Here is a 23,762-nt window from a genome sequence, read left to right as displayed (position 1 = left end):
CATTAGCATAAAAGCCAAAATGGCACCAAAATACCCTGAAAAATGGCAAAACAAAAATTGAAATGAGATTTCATGGGACACAAAGGTGCATTTTTAAGGATAGCATTCTAAAAACTGTATGGGCCCTTTAATTGTTTGAAGTGTTATGATTCGCTTTTGTCGTTAATTTTGATTCACGTTTGTTACAGATTGCATTCGCTTTTAATGACCCGCGCCCTTTTTCTACTTGGTTTCTATCTTCTATATTTTGTAAAAATGAAAAGATTTTTTTGAAGTTATCATTCTTCGCACTTTCTTATACTCATTAAAAATGTTATAGTCTGTACGGTAAAATATCAACCTTACAACAATAATAAGACTGCTTTCTACGTCATCGCTACACATTATATTCATCCCAATATTATTAAATATACTACTTCCCCCTTTGATATGAAAATGGTTGTACTTTGGAAGCCAATTAGACATTAGACTGTATTTACGTATTGGAAAAATTCGAACTATATCGTGATAACCTAAAATTATTATTAACAATACGATAAATACACTGTTATACAAAACTTTACAAAACCATTCAGTTACTTTGTTGCTTTGTAACACTTTTTCCAAATAACATTGTTTGTCGTAAATAGTTACAGGACCAAATCTCACACATTTTTGTATTCTTTTTATTACAATTATTTTGACTTTATAGCACTTCAAGTAATACGTGTCAATATATGGAACCCTACCGACCTATTTCCTTATTCAATATTTTTAACTTTTGTTTGGTTCATAATGAGTTACCTCTTACAAGTACAGAACTATAGTTCTGTGTTCTATTTAATGGACCTAAAGTAATTAAAGTTCATGGGTCATCAGTTATCAGAATGACTGCACAATAAGCTGTAAGTTAGTCTGTATGTTTGTTTGTAAATCGCAGGGGTGTGATTTGTCCGGATTTTTCCGGATTTCCGGATTTTAGTCTAATGTCTGCGGAATTTTATGCAGATTCCGGTTTTCCAACGTTTTCTGTTTCCGTAATATCGCATGAAAACTTCTGGCGAAATATAGGCCCAAATTTACGATAATGGATGGACTGGTGACACAAGTTTAAGGCAGTGCGGTCAAGAACCTGATAGACATCAATGCAGTGTGCAGAGTGGAGTACTTGAGGACCAGACTAAGAAAAAAATTCAGTGGGTTGCACCATTTGCACTCGTGTTTGTATATTGCGTGTGGATGTGTGTGTATTGTGCATGTACTGTGCAGTGACGATCGTGAGCTAGCTGTAGCAATTTGCAAACACATGTCAATATTGCCGCGATGAGACCCATCAACAAAGCGAGATTTTGTCAAGGAATTTAAGAGTATGGTTGGAAGAACTAGTAATAAAGTGTCACTGTGGATGGAAATCAGTTTGAGCTGCAGTAGTGCTTTGAAAAATAGCCACCACCAACACAAAATTTCAAAAATGTTTTGGAAGCCTGTGGGAGTAAGATTAGTAAAAATTAGTAACTTTTAAGCACCGTTAATATATTTTGTGTGAATCGTTTCTTTCTCTCTGCAAACATGCGAAAGTATTAACATCACACACCGACAAAGACGTTATTGAATCAATCACGTATGGATATGGAAACATGCATTGTCAGCATGGTTATTAATTGGGTCAATATTGGTCAAGACCCCCATTGGTTTGTACACAGTAGGCCAGGAGGTGAGGAAGAAAGTTTTGACCATTGGTAAATGACCAGACATTTTTTCCTCATTTTTCCCCCATTTGTTTTCTTTACTGAAGCGACCAAATATGCAAACATTTCAGAAATACGGTACATAATATGTACATGCCCCATATACGGACATACGTGCATGTACATGTATACATGTACATCCGTACAAGTAAATGTACAATTATACATGTACATGTACAATAATACATGTACATGTATACATGTCAACTGAAGTTCGTGGATTTTTCATTTTTAGTGTCCAATCACATCCCTGAAATCGAATGCAGAATGTGAATCTGTGATTTATTAACTTGATTATGTTGAACTTTGATTACGACGCCCACTGCAGGAACGTCACGTGCATGTCCTATATAAACAACTCTTTTCAATAGCTATCATTACTTTTTGAAAAAAATGCAAAGCTAAAACAAATAATATACAGACAATACCAAGGTTTAGGTAATATTTTTTTTAAATATGCATAATTACAATCATCGCCTGATGTTTTGTCTCAGTAACAGTGCATCATGAATAAGCGACATGTATATGAAGCAAACTATAAGCGACCTCACATGATCACTGCTCTGGGGAATTATTGAAACCGATACACAATGTATGTACTTCACATCAAATAGATCCCAGTCCAATAATGGTTTTGTCTGGTCTGCTGGGTCATGTGATCATAGCTTGATCACGCCACCGTCCATGGTGACCGTTTTAGCCGATTTTCGGCTAACTTTGACAGAATTTTTGTTAACAAACGAGTTTGACAGAAAATTTGACAGAATGGATTTTTTTGGCAGAATTCTGCAAAATGGTTATTTTGACAGAAAAACAGCAAAATTTGAACAAAAAAGTGTACATTTGTTTAAAAAAAAAAGCTTCACTCCTTTCAAACAAACCCTTGCATAATGTGACAGGTTGGCTGGTCTAGGTGCTGAGGTTCATTGGGAAACGGACTTTGTCGTCACGCGGCCGGATCCGCGTTTTGCCCGAAATTTACCATTAATTTCACAGCATCTTTATGTGACTGGAATGTTTATTATGTAATTTGAACCTTAATTAAGGCAGTACTACCGATATGCATGTGATTTTAAGTGTATTTCGAGTAATTCTGGGGAATTTGGCAGATTTTTGAGGTGCATTTAGCAGAATTTGGCTCTGACCTTACGGTCACCCTGCCACCGTCTGTGTGACGCAGTTCACAGATGGCTGGTTATTCGGTAGGATGTCATCGATCTTGACCAAAGTATGAATAAATTCATAATTTACTGAGGATTATTTTCCTATTGCAACCAAGGGCCAAGTCAAGATTTTCCCGCCTTTCGTTGGTGTGATAATCCAATGGCAGCGAGTTACGGGTACACCAAAGTATAGGTAGGTATTAGTAGTGAATACGTTGCCTATATCCAGCTCTTTTTGTATCCGGAAATTATGGCACAATGTCACCAGATTCACACTTACTTTTTTGTGAACCGTGGAGAGAAGTTACAAACGGTCTTATTGTTTAAAATTATGTAACTTAAAAAGGACATAATTGATTTAAATGATTTTTACGCAAAAAGAAAGCTTATTAATTGGGCTTTTATATCCTAGATTTGAAAGTGCTACATGCAGAACTTCACTTAGAAAATGGTTGTGACTTTTGGAATCCTTATCCTTTTTTTTACTCACCCTGCACAGTGACAACATTCGTATCAAGATAAATAGACTGGGACAAGACCAATCTAGTCAATGCATTAACAAAGAGTTTCAAAGGAAACACGACTGTGTGTGTGCATTCTGTGTACCGTTTTGGCCCACGACTATTGCAGTATTCTAATTAAGATTTCAAACCTGTGAAGTAGTGAGGATCTCACCTCTGACCTCAGAAATTACCGGTATGTTTAATGAAACATGAGTGCATTTAGTCTTACTTGGGCTGATTGTTCTGCACTCGTCGTCGAAGCTTCAAAACTAATTGTGGAAAACTGTTTGCCTAAAGGACACACAAAGAATGCTTAGATCATTATGTTGATTCATTATTTCACAGCTGATGCTTTAAGGTTCCAGTTTTTCAAATCTGAGTAACGAAACAGCACAGCATGGACACTCAAGAAGAGGCAGGTCTTCGCAGGTTATATGGAGGTACGTATGGTTGCATTTCGTTCGACTTTCCCCTGCCTATTTCATAAATCTAAAGAGCCTGTTTTATTAAAATGTAAGTTAAAATTAAAATACAGTAAAATGTGTTGTACTAGAGTATAATTTACTTGGACTACGGTCTTTAAGTAGAAACTTAAATGGGTATCTATGCCCACAACGCACTCCGTTTTACTCGTTTCTTACGAAATATAGATAACAGTGCTATTTGGGTGCCTAACTGAAGATTCCAGGTCAACATTAGTCAATGTTTTCTTACAGAAATATCAAACTGTATTATCATAACTGCATGGTATTTTGAAGCAAGTGATTTATTTGAAGATTTAATCGGAACATTAAAAGCTATAAGCGATAAAGCGAATTCTGAAACGAAGCCGAGCTATGAGAAAAAGACATCAATGTCGTCATGTATATTTTTAGCCACGGAGGCTGCCTGACCTACTACTTAGAAGAGAGCGTTGAGAATAATTGTCAGGGCTGGGAACCAGACTAATAAACCTTTAACAAACGGTAGAGTATAGTAATATATATTTGTGTATTGAAACAAAAACATGTCTAACCCCAAACAAAGGGATAATATTATAACTAACTATTGTATATGAACTTATTGCATGTTGATGTGCCCTTAAGGAGACATTTTTCGTCATACGTTATACCTCAGGGACACACCGGACATAAAAGAGACATTTCAATGTCTTCCTAATGTCACAACTCAAATTTAAAGCAAAATTTTAATGTGGATTGTTCATTGTCCAAAACGTAAATATACCGACATTCGTGGGGATAGGATAAGGGGAATTGGTGTTAGGAGTCATTAAAGGTGGGAACATTTTGTGAACAACCCCATGGGGATATCCCCCTTCCATTCCCGTAATATTAATGACCAGTGTGGTGACTTTTTCATAACTTAGGGGTGTAAACTTTCCACTAATGTCTTAGATGTATTCCTCCGGTCGTGACTCACTGAATTCCAGTGTTTTGGAAATTGTAGGCCTATGTGAAATTGGGCCGCAATGATTTGTAAAAAAAATTACGCAACCAAGTATAGTCAATTACCATAATGAGCATGCGTGAAACTTATCACGTGAACAACTAAATTATGTCACCTGATTCGGAATAAGTTCTTTCCACGATAGTCAGCTAGGTGTCGCTGTGGCTTGTGCGTTAAATCGCTGATCTGAATGATAGACTAACAGGTTTAAATCGTGGAGGGAATTTTATATTTTCATTTTTCCCCCAAAGTGAAATTTGGAAAAAAGAAAGAAAAAGAGGCGCAAAGTCATATTACTGTTTATCTAATGGGTTGGGGGAGGGGACATTTCCCTCATAAAATGATAAATCGAGAATATGCTGGAAAGTGCAGGGATTTCGGGGGGAGTGCTTTGCCCCACCCCCACCCCTGGGAAAAAAATTCTGTCGATGCCCATGGGTACAGTCTGGTTCCCGAACTCTCTATCAGGAAGAAACTAGTCACAACCAAATTAAGAGCATCCATTGTAAGGATTCATGTACTGTATGCTATTTTCATTCAGTGGGGCAAGTAGGGGAAATATTTTGGGGGACTGTTCACTTTGATAATAAAGGCATGTCATTTAGCACATAGTCCGAGTATGGAAAGATATTTGGCTATAGGGCCATCACAGATTTGTACCTTCAAAATATATAGGTGGAATAACAAGCAAGCTTCAGATTCCTCAAAATGGCTGCCATTGCTTGTTATTCAACCTCTATTTTTTTCAAAGGACAAGTCTGCGATGGCCCTATAGCCAAATATCTTTCTAATAACATACTGTGACTGTGTGCCAAATTCCTTCCTTTTATCGTCATATGATAATCCCATCACCAATCTGTCATACTAATTGACTATACGAATAATGCACCACGTGTCACGACGCACTGACTCGGGTAACAAACCATTTTGAGGTCTTACCAGATTAGTTTTTGGACTGTCTGGTTAGAAGGCCAAAGAAAAGAATAAATGTGTTTTTACCGTAACATCCTGCAAATTGATCGCGGTAGGGACTTTAATGTATGTACACGCAGGTAGAAAAACATTTTTTTGTAACCTTTTATGACTGTTCCTGTTGGTCTTCATAGTGCTAACTTAGTTGACTTTAGGAGTTTCTCTAAAGTCGCCCTCCTGTCAACCTGTGATTTGCTTGCACCGCTACCGAACCGTTAGTCTGAGTATCACCCGTTATCAGCGGAGCCAAGTCTCCTGTTTAACGTCTGATAATGTCAAAGCATGCAGATTTATGCGATTTGCGCCTCAGCCAATCGGAGTCGGCTTTACTAAATCGTGACGTTGGATACCTTGGCTACTCAAAAACTCAAAACAAAATTTCGATTTTGACATGATTTGTTGTAGTATATCCGACTTCAGACGTTGATTACCGGTACTAAACACAAGGTTTTGGGGACATTCCTCATTTTGCCTCAGTAGGTTATCCTGGTAGCTCGGGTTACTTAAACACAGTATATTTTTGGCCTAATGGGGCGCAAATTATCCTTCATATTACTTAGTATGCCTATTTTTATCTTCTTTTTTTCAGAACCATGCTTAACTGATAAAATTCTACAAGAGGTTGCTACGAAGCTTGGTTGCGAATGGGAAACACTGGCAGTGGAGCTGAACTTTACGGTGACTGAGGTAGAGACTATCGAGAAAGAGAACCAAAACGACGTAGTAAGGCAAGGTTTGAAAATGCTTGTTAAATGGAAACATGCCCAGTCCACCAGTGTTGAAGAGCAGATTACCATGTTGAGCACAGCATTGAAGAACATCAGAAGAGCAGATATTGCAGGATTTCTTCTGCCTGGTAAATACTTCTGAGCATTCACTGTCTGCGTAATGTGAGGAATAAAGACGTCTATTAAAATTGGTTTTAAAAAGGCAGTTTGCTCTACTTATGGGTTGGGTTTCTGAGCAGTTACATATCAATGATTGTAATGTTAATGAACTGCAAATTATGATGACTTTGTTCTCTCTTTATAAAGAAAGCAACGAAGTATAGAAAGCAACATTTGAACTCATTTTTTTAAATGCCTTATTTTGATTCCTTTTTTTTATAATCTATGTGGTAGCCTACATGTTTAACAGTGCAGTGGTAAGACTGATTTTACGAGATAACAGATGGAATCACCGTGTTCTAAGGAAAAAGACAATAGCAGCCCAAGCACGCAAAAAAACACTGTTAGCGATAATCGAGTTGAAAGGTTATGTGCTCCCATTTCTAAATTAAAAAGCACACAATGCTGAAATTTTGAATCTTGAAATTCCTGAATAGTTTAAATAATATTGTGTATTTTTATTTTAAAATGTATTGAATTAATTTTGAAGTTATTTACATTTTTATGCTAACGACTTTTTAATGGGAACTCCCCGTCTCTTAAACGTGCACTTAATTTTGGGAGGGCAACCCCCCCCCCCCTCCCCCAGGCCCCAACCCCCCAGAACCGCGTCTGCTCAGAGCATTCAAATCAAACACGTCAAGGCGTTTGGCTGCTGCAGTTATACGGTGCCATGTCTCTGCTATTTGGAGCAGTACGGAAACAACTAAAGGCATTATACATCTTCATTTTGGTCTTCCTTGAGATGCTTCTCATATTCCACACTGTAAGACCGATATTTCATAGCCAGCTGCCTTCTCAATCAGTGCAGAGAGATGTGTGTCTCCGCAGAGCCGTTAGATGTCATAATGAAGCCCATGTAGGCAAAGGAGGCCACAAACTACACCAACTCTCCATGGGCATTGGGGGCGTGAGGCAAGGGCGGATCCAGAACACAATTTTTGGGGGGGCCAAAAAATAATTTGGTCCCCCCAAAAAGTGGGTCCAAAAAATTTCGGCGTGGGGTTCGGGGCCCGCTTAAGGGCCCCGAAAATTTTTTGGATTCTAGATGCTCTGTGGTGCGATCTGAGGCAATTTCTGACCACTTTAAGCAATGTTTTTTTGAGGAAAAGATGGTGGTGTACTCATTGCCTGCCTTTATTGCGACGTCACATAAAAAAAAAAAATTGGTTTCGTTTTGGGGGGGGGCCATGGCCCCCTTTGGCCCCCCCCCCCCTGGATCCGCCCTTGGCGTGAGGAAGGCGGTTGGATGGCGACACACATAAATGACCTTGGTCTTTGGCCATCCTCATTCCGACCTTTTTGGCCTCAAGATCCAGAATCTCCAATGTTCTGGTGAGATCGCGTCTGGTTGGGGACTCGAGGGCCATGGCGTCAGCATTGCGCAAGTCCGTAAGGCCTTAGGGTCCACCCATCAAGCATTAGACCAAGGGGACCTGCCCTATCAATGAGGCGTCAAGTCAGATGGTCAATGACTCAATTGAAGAGGTTACAACACAACCTTGTCTTACTCCAGATGACAGGTGGAATCGATTAGACTTCTCATCCCCAATTCGAACTCTGCTCTCGCCGTCAGTGTACATGATCTCTACGTAGGCAAACGCCGGACGCTTTCAGCAATGGCCAGCTGGACTTAATCAGAGGCGACCTTGAAGTCCACAAAGGCAAGGTAGACCGTTTGACTGAACTCTCTGCACTTCTCTATACCAGCTGGCGGAGACAAAAGATCTGGTCTATCGTGGAGCGACCTGGCATGATCCCGGTTTGTTCCTGTCGTCTCCTCGAACTGACAGCATTAAGAGATAACTGCAGCAGGATCTTTGCAAATAGCTTTCCTGGCACTGAGAGCAGCGTGATGCCACGGTGATTTTCAACGAGAAGACGGTCGCGTTTGTGCTTCAAAAAGGGCAGGATTATTCCTTGGCGCCAGTCGTGGGATCTGTACCGACACCCAGACACTGTTAATGATAAATTTTAGCCAATCCAGGCTGCGCTGGCCACGAGCCTTGAGCAGCTTCAGTAGTGATGGTGCAGATCCCCACTGTCCTGCCACCCTTCAATGATGCTAGAGCTCTGTGGATCTCAAAAAGGGTTACGGGGGTTAGTTGCACAGCTGGTGTTGAAAGGTGCAAGTTTGCACCTCAGAGACAAGAGTCAGGACCGGAGGAATAGGAAGTTTATTGAGAAGGTCAGGAAAGTGCTGCTGCCATCTGAACAAGCATTAAGATTTAGTAGTAAGCATCCTTGCCCTTCACGAAGCTGATAGTATTGATGGATGAACTGGCTGTACTAAGGGTGCAAAGCTCCCTGATCATGTTCTCATAATCATGACGGTTGGCTGCGGCGTCAATATTGTCCACCTTGCTGTTCCAATATTCCTCCTGATTCCGACTAATAATTGCACAGGAGGGCATGGTATCGCACTTGGTTTCCAGCTAATCGCACTTCCCTGCACTCCTCGATAAAATTGAGAGTAGATGTCGAGATGCAGGGTTTTGCGGCTTCCACCTGCGGTGGATCACATTGGCAGCACCCTGCGTGACGCCTTGGTGGAATGTGTGCCACCTAGCAGGCTCAGTTTGATTGGGCAAGAAGGAGAAGGCTGAGAATCTGTTAGAGACATCCGGCGTGAAGGCAGCTTGCGTTTGGAGGTTCTTCAGTGTGCTGCTGTCAAATTTCACCTTAGTCACAGCTGAGTGGCTGACCTTGAGCGTAAGCACGGTGTCAGCAATGACCAAGCGATGGTCAGTAGCGCCAAGCTCCGCTACGCGATATGTGCAACAGTTTTGGACCGAAGAGAGCCATCCATAATTTATGATTATAATTATGATCAATTATCTTTCTGGTAATGCAGTTGCGACTGATCCAGGTTCACCGGTGGATCCGCTTCCTTTGGAAATATGTGTTTGCGATGGAGAGGCCATGGATGCTTCATATTTCCATGAAATTCCCCATTGTCATTGGTAGAATCGGGGGACACTGGACCAATGGAACCATTCCAGCAGGCACGGGACTCTAGGCTGGAGGAGATGGTGGCGTTGAATCTCCGAGCAGGAAATGATGTTGTGGCGGCTATAACGAAACTCAGGATGTGAGAGAGAGAGAGCTATAAAAAGATTCATTTTCCTCGTCCAAGTTTACGTTGGTGGGGGCATAAGCTACTATGGCTGAGAGTTTGCCATGCCGGTGGTGTAGGTGGGCTTGCGCTTGAAGAAGACGGGAGGCAACTTGCAGACCAATTGGTCAGGGATGCATGTGGCTTCCGATCTGAAGCCAAAACCACTCCATAAGAGTGTTGGTCACTCTTGCCGGACCACAAGAAGTAGTACCTGTCCACCAGTGGCGTAGCCAGTAATTTTTCAGTGGGGGGGGGGGGCGCTGGGGGCTGAAACATTTCATGGGGGGGCGTCATGTAGATCAATGATATTTTTTTAAGAAACTCAAAATCTCAGTGGGGGGTTGACTGGGGGCGACAAGGTTTCATGGGGGGGGGCTGTCGCTACCCACGGCCCCCCCCCCCCCCCCATGGCAACGCCACTGCTGTCCACCGTTGCTTCGCCAAAGCCGATCCATCTCGTTTCTCTAAGGCCGGCAATGCTTACATTATGTACCGCGCCAGTTTGTTACACGGTAAGGTGGGAGCTCCGGTTGAGTTGAGTGTAATAACATCCCAAGAAGCAACAAGTGTCTTCATACGAAAGTCAACTCGTTTGTTATTGCCGATCTGGCCCACATGGATCCGTTCTTTGATTTGGGAGGTTGGGGAGCAGGCCCAACGCTAAACCCCCTCAAAAGTTTCAACCTGGTACCAATGGCGGATCCAGAACACAATTTTAGGCCCCGAAAAAAATTTGGATTCTATATGCTCTGTGGTGCGATCTGAGGCAATCTCTGACCGCTTTAACCAATGTTTTTTGAGGAAAAGATGGTGGTGTACTCATTGCCTGCCTTTATTGCGATGTTACATAAAAAAAAAAAATTGGTTTCGTTTTTTTTTTGGGGGGGGGGGGGCCCATGGCCCCCTTTGCCCCCCCCCCGGATCCGCCCTTGCCTAGTCTAATAAGGATCACCCATAGCTGAGGCGGTGGTTGACATGACGCAAGGTCGTATCCACACACCGGTGTGGATGTGCTGGCCCATGGGCTTGCACACCATGTCTTTTTTAGACCCACTGCTGCTCCGAGATCCCCTCAGTTCAGCCTGGGATCGCAAGATGCCCAGTTACCGTGTGCTGCCACGAGGAGACACTGCAGGAGTCTTGATATTAGAGAAGCTATGCAGGGGTAGACTTATACAAACTCGGCTGCCATTTTCGCCCCAAATGTGACCAGCAGATGAAAGGAGAAAACGGGGAGCAAATCTGTGAGGTCTGCAGTTTGGCACCAAAAAGAACACATTATTTTTTAACCTCATGGGGATATAATTATCTATTACAGTACTTAGTATGCCTATTTTATCTTTTTTTTCCTCAGAACCATGCTTAAATGACAAAATTCTGCAAGAGGTTGCTACGAAGCTTGGTCGTGATTGGGTAGAACTAGCAGTTGGGCTGGGCTTTACTGTGACTCAAGTTGAAACTATCGAGAAAGATATCAAGAACGACGTAGTAAGGCAAGGTTTGAAAATGCTTGTAAAATGGAAACATGCCCAGGCTACCAGTGTTGAAGGGCAGATAACCAAGTTGAGCGCAGCATTGAAGAACATCAGAAGAGCAGATATTGCCGGATTTCTTCTGCCTGGTAAATACTTGTCTCTGTGCATTCATTGTCTGCGTTATGTGAGAAATTAAAGACGTCCATTACAATATCGGTTTTAAAAAGGCAGTTTGCTCTACTTAATCTTCAATGAAACCGCAACAAATTATCTAATATATACTTTGTTCTCTCATTAAAAAGAGCAACAAGGAGAAGAAAGAAACATTGGAACTGATTTTATTTTTAATGCCATGTATTTTTCTAGCCTACCTGTTTGACAGTAAGAAGTATAACTCAAAATCTTTATGAAATGGTATTTCGTTGTTGTTATACGCATGACGGTTACAACGGCAGGGTGCTGCCCTTTATAATCAGTCTGAGGTCCTTATGATTTCCTGGTTTTATGTGCCATGTGAAACATCCAGATGTAATCTTTTCTCAATCGACAGGACCTTGGGAACTTAAATCGTGTCAAGAACAGCTAAGAATGACTTACAACAGCAGCGATTTCATCTCTAAACACCCCACCTGCACCGAGGACCCTCTTCATCTTGTGGATGTTGATGAGTTTTACACCGAGATACGTCTGGGTCAAGATGATTATTCCACGGTGCAAAAGGAAACTGTTGGAAATTTAACAATTGATACAGCTAAAACAAAGCCATTAGACTCCTTGCATGACTTGTTAAATTCGGAAAAGATTAAGGAGTTGTTGATTATTCTTTCAGGTGGGGCTGGACATGGCAAATCAACCATCTTTAAGCGAATCGTAGATACTTGGGCAAAAAGTGGCTTGTATTCCGATTGCAGGCTTTTATTCTTTATTGAGTTAAAGAGCATGAAAACCAGCTGCATCATTGATGCAGTTTTCGACCAATGTTTTGCAAGAGATATCAAGCCACAGCGCAAAGAGCTAATAAAGATAATTACTGACCATCCAAAGGAAAGTGTGTTCTTATTGGACGGTTTAGATGAACTTCGGCCCGGTTTGCTTGATCTTGACGAGAATGTCAAATACTGTATCTATGATTTATTGCATAACAAGGTTTTACGAGGCAGTCGCGTGTTGGTGGCAACACGGCCACATAAGGTGCAAGATATTTGGAAATGCAAGCGAAGATTCGCTCTCGTTCATACATATGGTTTCACATCCGAAGGCACTAATCAGTACATCAAGAAGCACTTCACAGGTGATACGAAGAGTACAGCAGAAATGTTAATTACGTGCTTGCAAAAGAAAGACCTTTGGAAGAATATGGCGCAGATTCCAATTCTTTGTCAGATAATGTGCATAGTTTTCAGCAACTATGCTGAATTGTCTGACCGTGTAACGACAATGTACGAACGATTCACAAAGGTTCTTGCACAGCGCCGCTGTCCAGAAAATGAACACCGCGAGGAGGTCGAGAAGAAGTTGGATTCCGAACTCAAAGATCTTGGAGAGGCTGCATTTCAAGCATTAATTAGTGGGGTGAATGAGTTGGTGTTGGAGTTTCGTGACCGTACATCTGTCTTAGAGACTACATCTGGAGAGAGTGGCTTCATTCAGGTGGAAACTTACACAAGTAGCGACTTCCACAGGAAGATAATAGTCACGTTCATCCACAAGACCTTTCAGGAGTATGGTGCGGCATACTACTTTGCGCACTTGTATAACCACGACGAACAGGGGTTTCGGAAGAGGTTGCAGCAGATCAATCCGGACAATGTCCATGCACTGGATTATGTGCTTAGGTTTGCATGCGGCATATTGAAGGGGTCTCCGGCCACTGGACTCATCCTGGAGCACGTTCAAAAACAACTTGACAAGGGGGAATCGTCGAAGGAGGTTTCACTACAGAAACTGGTGCGTCTTCTACTGTTCGAGTCCAGTTCTGACAAAATGGCCATTAAGCTAGATCGACCAACTAACGCTGAATGTAAAAGTCAGGAGGATCTGCTAGCGATGCACCATTACCTGCAGAATCTCCGTCAGCCACTAGTAGAACTGAAGGAGTTCACTGTCCACTGTGGAACGCATGACGGATTTGCGCTGCTGAGTGATATCAATGATCGACTGCGTGACAGCACTGAACTAATGCTTAATTTCATTATCACCTGTAGATCGCATGACGACCTGAAGCTGCTAAGGGATATGGTACTGAGTGATAATATCCGGCTAGGTAAAAGATGTTCACTCTGGAAAACATTCTTGGTTTGTTACGTTATGTGTGAACAAGCAAATGAGGAGGTGAAGACTTTGGAAGAAACTCTTGAGAAGATGGACGAGGGGCTTCGCGATCAATTACAACTTACACTGAATATCAATGAGCTGTCTCATCTTGATGAAGACTTTGCGTTAGGATCCATGTCCCATGTATGCAATCACATCGAGAGTGTCTATCTGCAAAACCGAACGTATGAAGACATCATTAGCGTACGAGATGTACTGGGTGAAATTGATTGCCATCGGTTGATATTTCTATCTGTGTCCGGTACCAACCTCCACGGCCGTCTTGTTGGTGTAGCCGCTCTTGTTCCTTGGCCCCTGAAGTCTTTGATATTAAAATCGTGTGGACTGAAAGATGATGACGTCCCGGACTTGATCAGCATCCTGCCTGATGGTTTGCGGTTGCTGAATGTTGCAGGCAATGCATTCAGTTTGGGTGGAGTGGAGAATCTAGCCACTCATCTCAGGGATCTGCCTAAACTAGCCTTTTTGGTTCTTGGTTACCAAGGTTCCGATACAGAGGATTTCAAGAAGGTGGCCAAGCAAAATCTCCCAAAAGTCAGCTGTGTTTAATTAACTGATAACGAAAGAGGACATTGATTTGATGAATTTCTTATCAGTTGGATCACATTAATTCCAAAGTAGGCTGTTGAGCTATTTCATTCGTACTCATGAAGACGAGCAGAGCATACTGTTCGAAACGTCGAGTTAAATCAACTGGTTCTTCTCAGACCCACACAACTCACTAAAAGATATCTTTCATTCACAAGGTGTTACCGCAAATCTTCCATTCAATTATTACATTCATATCGACAATAAAGTATTGCTATGATTTTTATTACAGAGATATTTATTTCCATAACACATCGTTGAGAAATACACCAAAGAAAATGAAAGATAGATAAAGATGCCGATCTGGCGTATTTTTTTAAGGCTGGTTTGGCAGAATAGTTCAAGTTGCATACTGCGTGTTCTTAATAAATGATGTTTTTTGTATGTATATATTTTTCTTTTACGACAACAAACTATACTTGGCCGGTTGGCCCGATTGAACCCTCAGGATATGGGCTTTCATTTTTTCGCAGAAATTAACTCTCCCTGCGTTAGCCGATTTATTGTTTGGTCGCTAATAATTCAAACTGTGTGAAAAAATAATTCAAAACTAAACGTCGTTGTTGTTTTTTTGTTCGATGTGTAATTCAAAAGTCCATATCTTTTATTTTGATGGGAATACAGCCACAGAAATAAATATTATGTGTTACTCTTATCTCTGGCACCTGTGTCATACCAAGTGACTGTATGAATTCACAGCTTCATCAACTGGAACACTACACCACTTGCCTTCCACCTCAGCATGTCCACGGTTCAGACCAAGTCAAGACTTTTCCATTGATCGCCTTGGTTGCAGTGATTGCTTGCCTCTACACAATCGGTGCCCGGCTAGGCTCACATCTTGACACTATGGAATGACTCAGCTTAACGTAGTGCTACGTACTTCCCTTCATACCTTCCATGCACCTCCTCTTGTCCAAGGTTCTAATTCCGTCAGTGTTACTGCACTAATGGGCTAAGCATTACAGTGCTTGCTTGGCCTACACAATTAGTACTCGGTTCATATCTTAGCAAAGTGGAATGACTCAGTTTTGCCTTCCGCCTCAGCATGTCTACGAACGAAGCTTGGCATTGCAGCACTTGCTTACCTCTGCACAATTGGTACCTGGTTCACATCTTGGCAATGTGGAATGACTCGGCTTAATGTAGTGCTACGAACTTCTCTCACCTTCCATCTTTCATTGGCTACGGTTCAAATCCAACCAGGATTACCTTGTTTTCTTTCGATGTCTGAATTGTGTCAATCAGGCTATCTGCTTTATTATTTCTTGTCTTTTGTCTCAGTTGAAGGTTAACATCCAACTAGGGTTTCTGAGAGGCTTGATTTGCTCTAAATCGTGGCTGTTTGCATTGGATGTGTTCTTGAGGTAGTGGCCAGTTACTCCCATTGCACAACCATTCGGTTTGATTCCCACCAAGGAATAATGCTACAGCTGCAATAAATGATGTTTCTGTTAAGAACTGTTCTCTCTCATCCTCTTCTTACGTCTTAGCCATGAATTTCCTTCCTGTGAAGTTCACATCCAACTCGGGTCGCTTGAGGCTAAATTGACATTTAGTTCTGTCCATATGAATAATGGCCGTTTCTGTTGTTTGGACATTTGGATGGTCGCCTGGTACTTTAATTGCACCATCGCACAAAAATCTAGTGTCTCCGGTTCGTTTCCCATCAAGGGCAAAAGCTACAGCTTCTCGCAAGGTTTTTGTCGAGAACTGTTCTCTCACTTTCTTCTCCTTAAAGGTGAATTTCCTTTCTTATTTTCTCTCAATTCTGAGTCATTTGAGGATTGACAGAGACAAAACCATGTACACGCCCAAGACAAGAACATGAAATAAATATATTAGAAGATTTAAACAATATATTTTGTGGCTCATGTGCAAGAATCAGTAGCGTCCGCGGCTTAAAAACATGTCATTTGCACTTTTTGATCGGACATTGAATTGCTACTGTCATGATAATGACTCGCACACTACTGTTAATATTAAATACAACTTTATTATAAGAAAAAATGTGGGCAAAAATATGAGTTATCTTAAAACAAAATTGCCAGGGAATTCATCTTTACCCCACCTGAAAGAATAATCAATAAACAATAATAAATTGGAGCAAGAAGAAATCTCTAGAACTGAATGTAACATGTCTACAGGAATTAAACTGAAAGTATATGCAGTCTTGAGATCCTGTTAAGGATTTGTCAAAACAGTATACATCGAAATAACTAATTTCTTCGCTAAAAGAAACTGGATGTAATGTTAGTTGAACATGTATTTTTAAACAAGAGGCATTTCATGAACGTGTATATACAGTATAAACAGTACTCTATGCATATTGTATATAAAGTATATAACAGCAGATGGAAGGCAACTTCAGCTTTTGTAAGATATTTTCTGAATTCCAAAGAGTCGTATTGTTACATCCAATAAGAAATGCATCCAAGCAGGTTGTGTAATAATATATCAATTCACGGTCCATTCCATAGCTGATATGAGAGAACCTAAGTTTTGGTAAGTTTTTGTAACCACCATGGTTTTGTTTTGCTTGTTGACCAGCTGATGCAAGAAAACTTCAGTTTAAGAAACAGGTGTCTTTTTGTGTAATGTTAGTACACTACATGTATGCTTGTTTGCTGTATGCAACAGTGATGCTAGAAAGCTCCAGCTTTTAGTTCCAGATCAATGTATATTAATTGACGCAAGACGGTTGTTGTGACTAATTCTTTTATTTGTGGTATATTTTATAACCACTTTCTTAGTGACAATGTAAGAATGTTCGGCAAATGCCGTGGCGTACGAGAGAAACTTTCAAAATGAAACATTGCGAATATAGTGATAACAGCAGACTCAGAAGAGAACTGAAATTTAATTTTGACTGAATTAAATCTGAACTGGATTTACGTGGGAGAATTAGAATGAAATGAAGAAAATAATATGCCTTCAAATAGATTACTTTTTCCTTTGATGATGTAAGATGTTTGGTAAGAAACACAATTGCTGAAATGAACTTGCGAAAAATACTAATTTTATTCAACCAAAGGGCCATTTAGCCTAAATATTGAGATAACATATCGATTGAGATAATTGAAGTTGTATACTTACAGGGCTTGACATTATTTGTTTACTTTTCAAGAAAAACACACACATTTCTGGCTTCGATGAAGAAAACACCTGTGATTATATGCAGTACATATTTACTTTTAAGAACTTTATTGTAATATTAATTCTAAAATTTAACCGGTATATTATTCTTAGAAAACACACATGAGGAAACAACACATTCATTTCCATCCTGGCATAGCTTTTCAGCCACTGCACTATTTGAATGGCCACTTTTAATATTATATAGGCCGTGGGTCAGAAATCGTATCTCGCCTAGAAAATGAATTCTGTTCATATTTTCTGGTGGCAACATAATAATGATTGTTCTTTGTCAATTCAAGGGTGCTGAATTGAATTCTGTCTGTTGTCATGCAAGCTGTCAGGTTGCACACGTTTATGCACAATTTTCATCCACAGTTAAATCAGTCACTCCAACAGACTCAAGTAAACACGCAGTTGGATTTTGAAGGTTTTTTTGTGGTGGTTATGGTAAAAGATCTCAGGAACAGCTCCTCCGATTTCAATGCAGATTGCCATCCAATTAGAATGATCAATAATAATTAACTTTAAAAACGTGTCCGTTCATAGACAATAAGGTTTCATTACGGTTGTTAAGTATGCATCCAATGTTTAGACCGTATACTTAGTACTTACGTACAATGTTTTAATGCAAACTGGTTATAAAGGCAAATCTGAGGTTTTCCATAAGTCATAATTGAATTTTTCCCTATAAATGTAGATGACTAAATGATCTTATTAACCTAAAATCAAGTTTTTGATGTCATTATGTCATCATTTTATTATTGATATGGTAATGAATTATAAAATTATGCATCAAATAATGTTTTGGTCATATTCAATGCATGGCTAACAGAATATTTGTTAAGGTGTCACTGTGTTTCATCAAGCTTTCTGTGTGTGTCTATTAAAACCGGAATAATAATAATAATAATAATAATAATAAGTTAAAATTTATATAGCGCCCGTCCATGAAGAAAATCATGCTCCAAGGCGCTTTCTATATAAAAAGTTAAGACACAGGATAAAATTACAATGAAATGTATACTGAAATGGAATTTCAAAGATTAAATAATTATGGTAATTTATTATGCAATTATGCAACATAACGTTTTCTCAAGGCATTATTGATGTTTTTCTCTAAAAAGTGATGCTGGACGAACTATTTGTAGATGACTGGATTGCCAATAGCCTGAAATAAATTCCTTCAAACCGGACCTTCGAAACTCGAAGAAATCATTCTCATCACATACATGATTTGTATCCGTGTACTACCGTCTGATCAAATACCGGTTTAAAATCCTATGAAAGAAAAAGGAAAACAGAGCCCGTTACAGCTTTACCATTTCTTAAATCTTTGTAAATAAAAAGGAAAAAGAGCACAAATTGCCGTTTATTAATTGGTAAGGAAAAAGGAAAAACGAACCCTTTACTTTTTCCCGCTTCTGAATCTGTATTAAGAAAAAGGGAAAATGTATCGAGTTTTACACACAAAAACGCGAATATTAAACCGTTAAACGGCCCTTATACAATTGAAATGTGAACTTAAAAACAGCACACTCGTAGTACTGATCAAAGAATGTCCCCATCCACTTTAAGCGATTGACGCCCTCTAAACTACACCGTCTTTTGTTGTGTTTTGTTTGTTTTGGTTGTTCTTGTGTTATTTACGTTTGTATGGGTCGAACGAACAACTGACAACCGCAATAACACCACTATTAGGACTGCTGAAATGAAATCATCTGAAGGCAGCATTCAAATAGCGTCGCCACGCATGCACCAATGCCACGAAGAGTCCTGGCGACTCCCCCCTGTCCCAAATGCTTGTCATGAGAATTTCTGTGTGGAAATTTTTTTAACCCACCTTCTGTTCGAGGAAACAATTTTTTCCAACCCCCCCCCCCCCCCCAATTTCGTTCTGGATCCGCTCTTGGGGTCAGATTTGACCTGAAATATGCATAGGTCCCCGAGGGGCGTATCCAGAGGGGGGACGGTGGGGGTGGCAAAAGCTCCAAAACCAATACAAAGCGCCGTGAAAATCGGCATCTGTTTTTTCCAGTATGCATAATAATGGTCAATTTTGAAGATTGCCTCCATTTGGAAGATAGTTACCAATCCCCCCCCCCCCCCCGGGCTCTTTTTGAGTTTACGGAGACCAAGTGTCCAGAGAAAAAACATGTCTGCATTTTAGTGCATTCAAAGTACATGTAATATTGAAAAATAAACTTCAAATTTCTGACGTGACTACACATTAACCATTCCCAAATAAATTTGAAGAGTTAAAATTAACTTGTTTTGTGCTTGTCCGCCGGGGGCGCCATGCAGAGTCCAGAGAGTCCATGGTTTCGAAGGTCCGAAGAAAAATCGTTTCTGACAATAAAAAGGTGATTTAAAAATCAACTAATTGGGACCAACTCAGTAGCTCACAAAATACTCCACTTCAGAAAAAAAAATATGCTGACCTAGCGCCCGGTATTTAAGTGTGACGTGACCATAGCATAGAGCTGTATAATAACCCTGGACGTGACCCGAAAAGGCATACGAGTTTGGCCGCAAACGAGTTGGACCGCATAGAGTTCTCCAGGGGATGAGCTTGTCCAGTAACTCATCGTCGTGTCCCTAGTCTTCACTAATATGTTTGTAAGTACATGTACGTCCGTCCATGGCGCCGCGTATTATGATCGCCATTGTGACCGTTTTAGCCGATTTTCGGCTAACTTTGACAGATTTTTGTTAAAAAACGAGTTTGACAGAAAATTTGACAGAATGGATTTTTTGGCAGATTTCTGGCAGAATTCTGGAAAAATGGTTATTTGACAGAAAAACAGCAAATTTGCAAAAAAAAGGGCAGATTTGTTTACAAAAAAGCTTCAATCTTTTTGAACCAACCCTTGCAAAATAGGACAGGTTGCCTGGTCTAGGTGCTGAGGTTCACCGGGAACCGGATTTCGTCGCGATGCAATCGCGTTTTGCCTGAAATTTACGCAATTTTATAACATCGTTATGTGGCTATAGATTGTTTATAATGTAATTTGAACATTAATTAAGGCAATATTACAACATCTGCATGTGATTTTAAGTGTTTATAGTGTATTTTGAGTAGGTTTGGTGAATTTGGCAGATTTTTGATAAATCTGACAGATTTTTGAAGCGCATTTAGCAGAATTTAGTCACATCTTTACTGTCACCCTGAAGGTCGCTAATTCAGCTCACGTACAGACGGAGTCCCAAACTGGTTGAATTTCACGAGTGTGTGACCTGTATTAAGTGATCATGATTGCCACTGAAGTCCCAGAAGTCTGGTAGTTAGTCTTTGAGAAGTGAACTTGTGAAGAAGCCAATACTAAGTGTTTTCAAAGGTATTTTTGTGTAAATTATTTTGCGTGATTTTGGCAAGGTTTTTATTTAGAATGTTTAGCTTTAGCTTGAGTAACTCACACACATGCTCATAATTATCATTCATTCACATGTAGAGCTGGAGACATAACCTATTCGTTAGAGTGTGGTAGCAAGAGACCCTATAAAAAAAGGCTTCTACAAAAATGGTCCATTTTCACCTCTATAATCCCACCCCAGATTCCATGGACATACCTCACACTATTCAGCAGTCATTCACGAAGCTAATTGTACTTTTACTGATCAACTTGAAACAGAACCAAAAAAAAATGTGAAAATTTTTGACGATTTCGGCGGCTTGTCCATAAAAACCTTCCAGTTCCAACGGCTGTCGTCCATCTTGTTTACTAAATTATGCAAATGAATGCATCAGGTGATGATTATCAAAAAGAAATTGCACGATGTATGTGGGTACCACACCGCTAGTAGGTTCAAATGTTGTCTGGTGCGTTGTCTTGCTTTCCACGACTGCTTTTCACAACGCACCAGACGTTTTGTAAATCCGCTAACCGTGAACTGGCCCATCCAGAGAAACAAGATTATTTTCTTCATTATTTATTAAGTAGGCCTAAGGGCCCAAAAAAATGGAATCTCATGTGTTAAGGAATTGTTGGTAGATAAGATGGGTCAAGCAAAACTAGATGTTATTCTTATCATAAATTTCTAAAGCTACAGGGATCATTTTAAATTTTAAGTACAAAATGTTTTCTTGGATACCTTGAGATGAAATAAAGTAAAGTAAAAGTAACCTTTGGCCAACTCACTGGACCACCATGATGGACTGGAGTTGCTGCCAGTCTCTCTAGTCCATGTGTAAAAATTCAGAAAAGATCAAGGAGATACGATGTTTTGAACACCCGAGGGACGCATCGCTGAAGTTGTGTCAAGAGAGAATGGAGCTGTCATCCAAATCTGACTAATAACATTCAAACCTCTGGGACTGGTGATTGGTGCCATGGGAAGACTTAATAGTTTTCTGCTGTCAAAAGCTTAAATTTCTTTTATATGAGGCTATGCTCTAGCCTTTTTTATGGGGACAGGAAACTATGCAACCTGTTGTGTGTTGTGTAGGTGGAGTTGCCCACTTTGCAATTCTAATTGAAGCTTGTAAGTAAAACTAAATGTTATATTTTATGTTTTCAACACAGTTGGTTACAACTCTGACGGCAAAGCCCTGGATCAATCAAGGAGAGACTTGAGGGGGTAGCACCCAGCCCTGGTCACGCTGGTGATAATGCTTCCATAGTCAAAACGGTTCTGTGTAGACCGATAGTCGCAGAATTTCATGCAATATTCAGTCAGCCATAAAGATAAGCAGTTTACCAGAACGGACCTTAGCTGATATGTTCGCACGGTGAGAAACCATTCCTTCGTGCAACCTGTGAGAAGGCCCTGTCTTGGAAGAGCATCTAAGCAATTGTGTAAGGATGCACACGGGTAGCAATTCCTCTGTGTGAAGCCTTCGCAAACTATGTACATGTACATGTACAATTATCTTCAACAGTCTTCATCACTCTGGGGAAGAGCTGTTTGTATGAATCTGTGAATTGTGATGATGTCTAATTGACAGAGAAGTCTACGAGAGCAAGATGCACAAGGGTGAGGAAGCATGCTTTTGTGTCACCTGTGGTAAAGCTTTTACTAGGCCAAGTGCTCTACACCAACATGAGAAGATTCACTCTGGCGAGAAACTGTTTGTTTGTGCAACCTGCGGTAAAGCTTTTACTAGGCCAAGTGCTCTACACCGACATGAGAGGCTTCACACTGGTGAGAAGTCATTTGTTTGTGGGACCTGTGGTAAAGCTTTTACTCAGTCACATGGTCTACACCAACATGAGCAGATTCACACTGGCGAGAAACTGTTTGTTTGTGCAACCTGCGGTAAAGCTTTTATTCGGCGAAGTGATTTGCATAGACACGACAGGGTTCACACTGGTGAGAAACCATTCGTATGTGCGTCCTGTGGTAAAGGTTTTTCTCAGCAAACAGGTCTACGCCAACATGAGAGGAGCCACCTTGTTCGGAAACCATATGTTCAACCTGTGCTGAAGCCTAAACTGATGAAGAAAAACCTGGACCAACATGATAGTGTTCTCACCAGTGAAAAACCATTTGCTGGTGAGACCTATGGTCAAACGTCCACCCAGGAAAATGATCTAACTGAACATGCTACGATTCACACTGGTGAGAAACCATTAGTTCATGCAATGTATGGGAATACTCAGCAAGCGAGTCCAGGCCAACATAAAAAGAGTCACTCACAGGAGAAACCATTTGTTTCTTCTACCTGTGGTAAAGCCGTTACTGATGAAACTAATCTGCACCAACACGAGAGGTTTCACACGGATGAGAAACCATTTGCTTGTGAGACCTGTGGTAAAACTTTCACCCAGAAAAATGATCTAACCAAACATGCTTGGACTCACACTAATGAGAAACCATTTGTTTGTCAGACCTGTGGTAAAGCTTTCACCCAGAAAAATGATCTGACCAAACACGCTTGGACTCACACTGGTGAGAAACCATTTGCTTGTCGGACCTGTGGTAAAGTTTTCACCCGGAAAAGGAATGTTACCAGACATGCTAGGATTCACACTGGTGAGAAACCATTCGGTTGTACAATCTGTGGGAAAAGCTTTACTCTGCCAGCTGGTCTACACAAACACAAGAGGGTTCACACTGGCGAGAAACCATTCGTTTGTGAGACCTGTGGCAAAGCCTTTACTCAGTCAAGCGGTCTACACCAACATCAGAAGATTCACACTGGAGAGAAGCCGTTCATTTGTGCAACATGTGGTAAAGCCTTCGCTAGGCGATCTGATGTGCGTAGACATGACAAGACTCACTTACATTTTGAGAGCACTCAGAGCAAGGCCGTAGGAAGCAATACAGCAGGTACGGTTATAACCGTACCAATAATAACATGCCTTGTTTTTACGGGTTAAGCTTGCAGTTGTGCATTGCACCAAAATGTATCTTGTACAAATTACAAAGAAAAATAGTTCCTATTCGCTCTTTTCACACTCCGCCATTGGGCAT

The 23,762-nt window shown here is 40.6% G+C and overlaps 2 protein-coding genes across 2 annotated transcripts; both read left to right on the top strand.

The window, feature by feature from the left end:
- Positions 1 to 2,909: 2,909 nt before the first annotated feature.
- On the top strand, positions 2,910 to 18,551 carry LOC119738634. Its single transcript, XM_038213544.1, has 5 exons — positions 2,910 to 3,083; positions 3,739 to 3,833; positions 6,401 to 6,667; positions 11,171 to 11,437; positions 11,842 to 18,551. Exons 2-5 carry the CDS (start codon positions 3,791 to 3,793, stop codon positions 14,172 to 14,174), a joined length of 2,910 nt encoding a protein of 969 aa, XP_038069472.1. The 5' UTR covers positions 2,910 to 3,083; positions 3,739 to 3,790; the 3' UTR covers positions 14,175 to 18,551.
- Positions 18,552 to 20,655: 2,104 nt separating this feature from the next.
- LOC119738402 (gastrula zinc finger protein XlCGF26.1-like) lies at positions 20,656 to 23,762 on the top strand. Its single transcript, XM_038213288.1, has 2 exons — positions 20,656 to 20,686; positions 21,872 to 23,762. The coding sequence occupies exon 2, from the start codon at positions 22,313 to 22,315 to the stop codon at positions 23,666 to 23,668; it is 1,356 nt and encodes a 451-aa protein (XP_038069216.1). The 5' UTR covers positions 20,656 to 20,686; positions 21,872 to 22,312; the 3' UTR covers positions 23,669 to 23,762.

Source organism: Patiria miniata, unplaced genomic scaffold (assembly GCF_015706575.1).
Source record: "Patiria miniata isolate m_02_andy unplaced genomic scaffold, ASM1570657v1 HiC_scaffold_3, whole genome shotgun sequence".
Taxonomy (NCBI): Eukaryota; Metazoa; Echinodermata; class Asteroidea; order Valvatida; family Asterinidae; genus Patiria; species Patiria miniata.
This window is presented reverse-complemented; position numbering and strand designations above follow the sequence as displayed.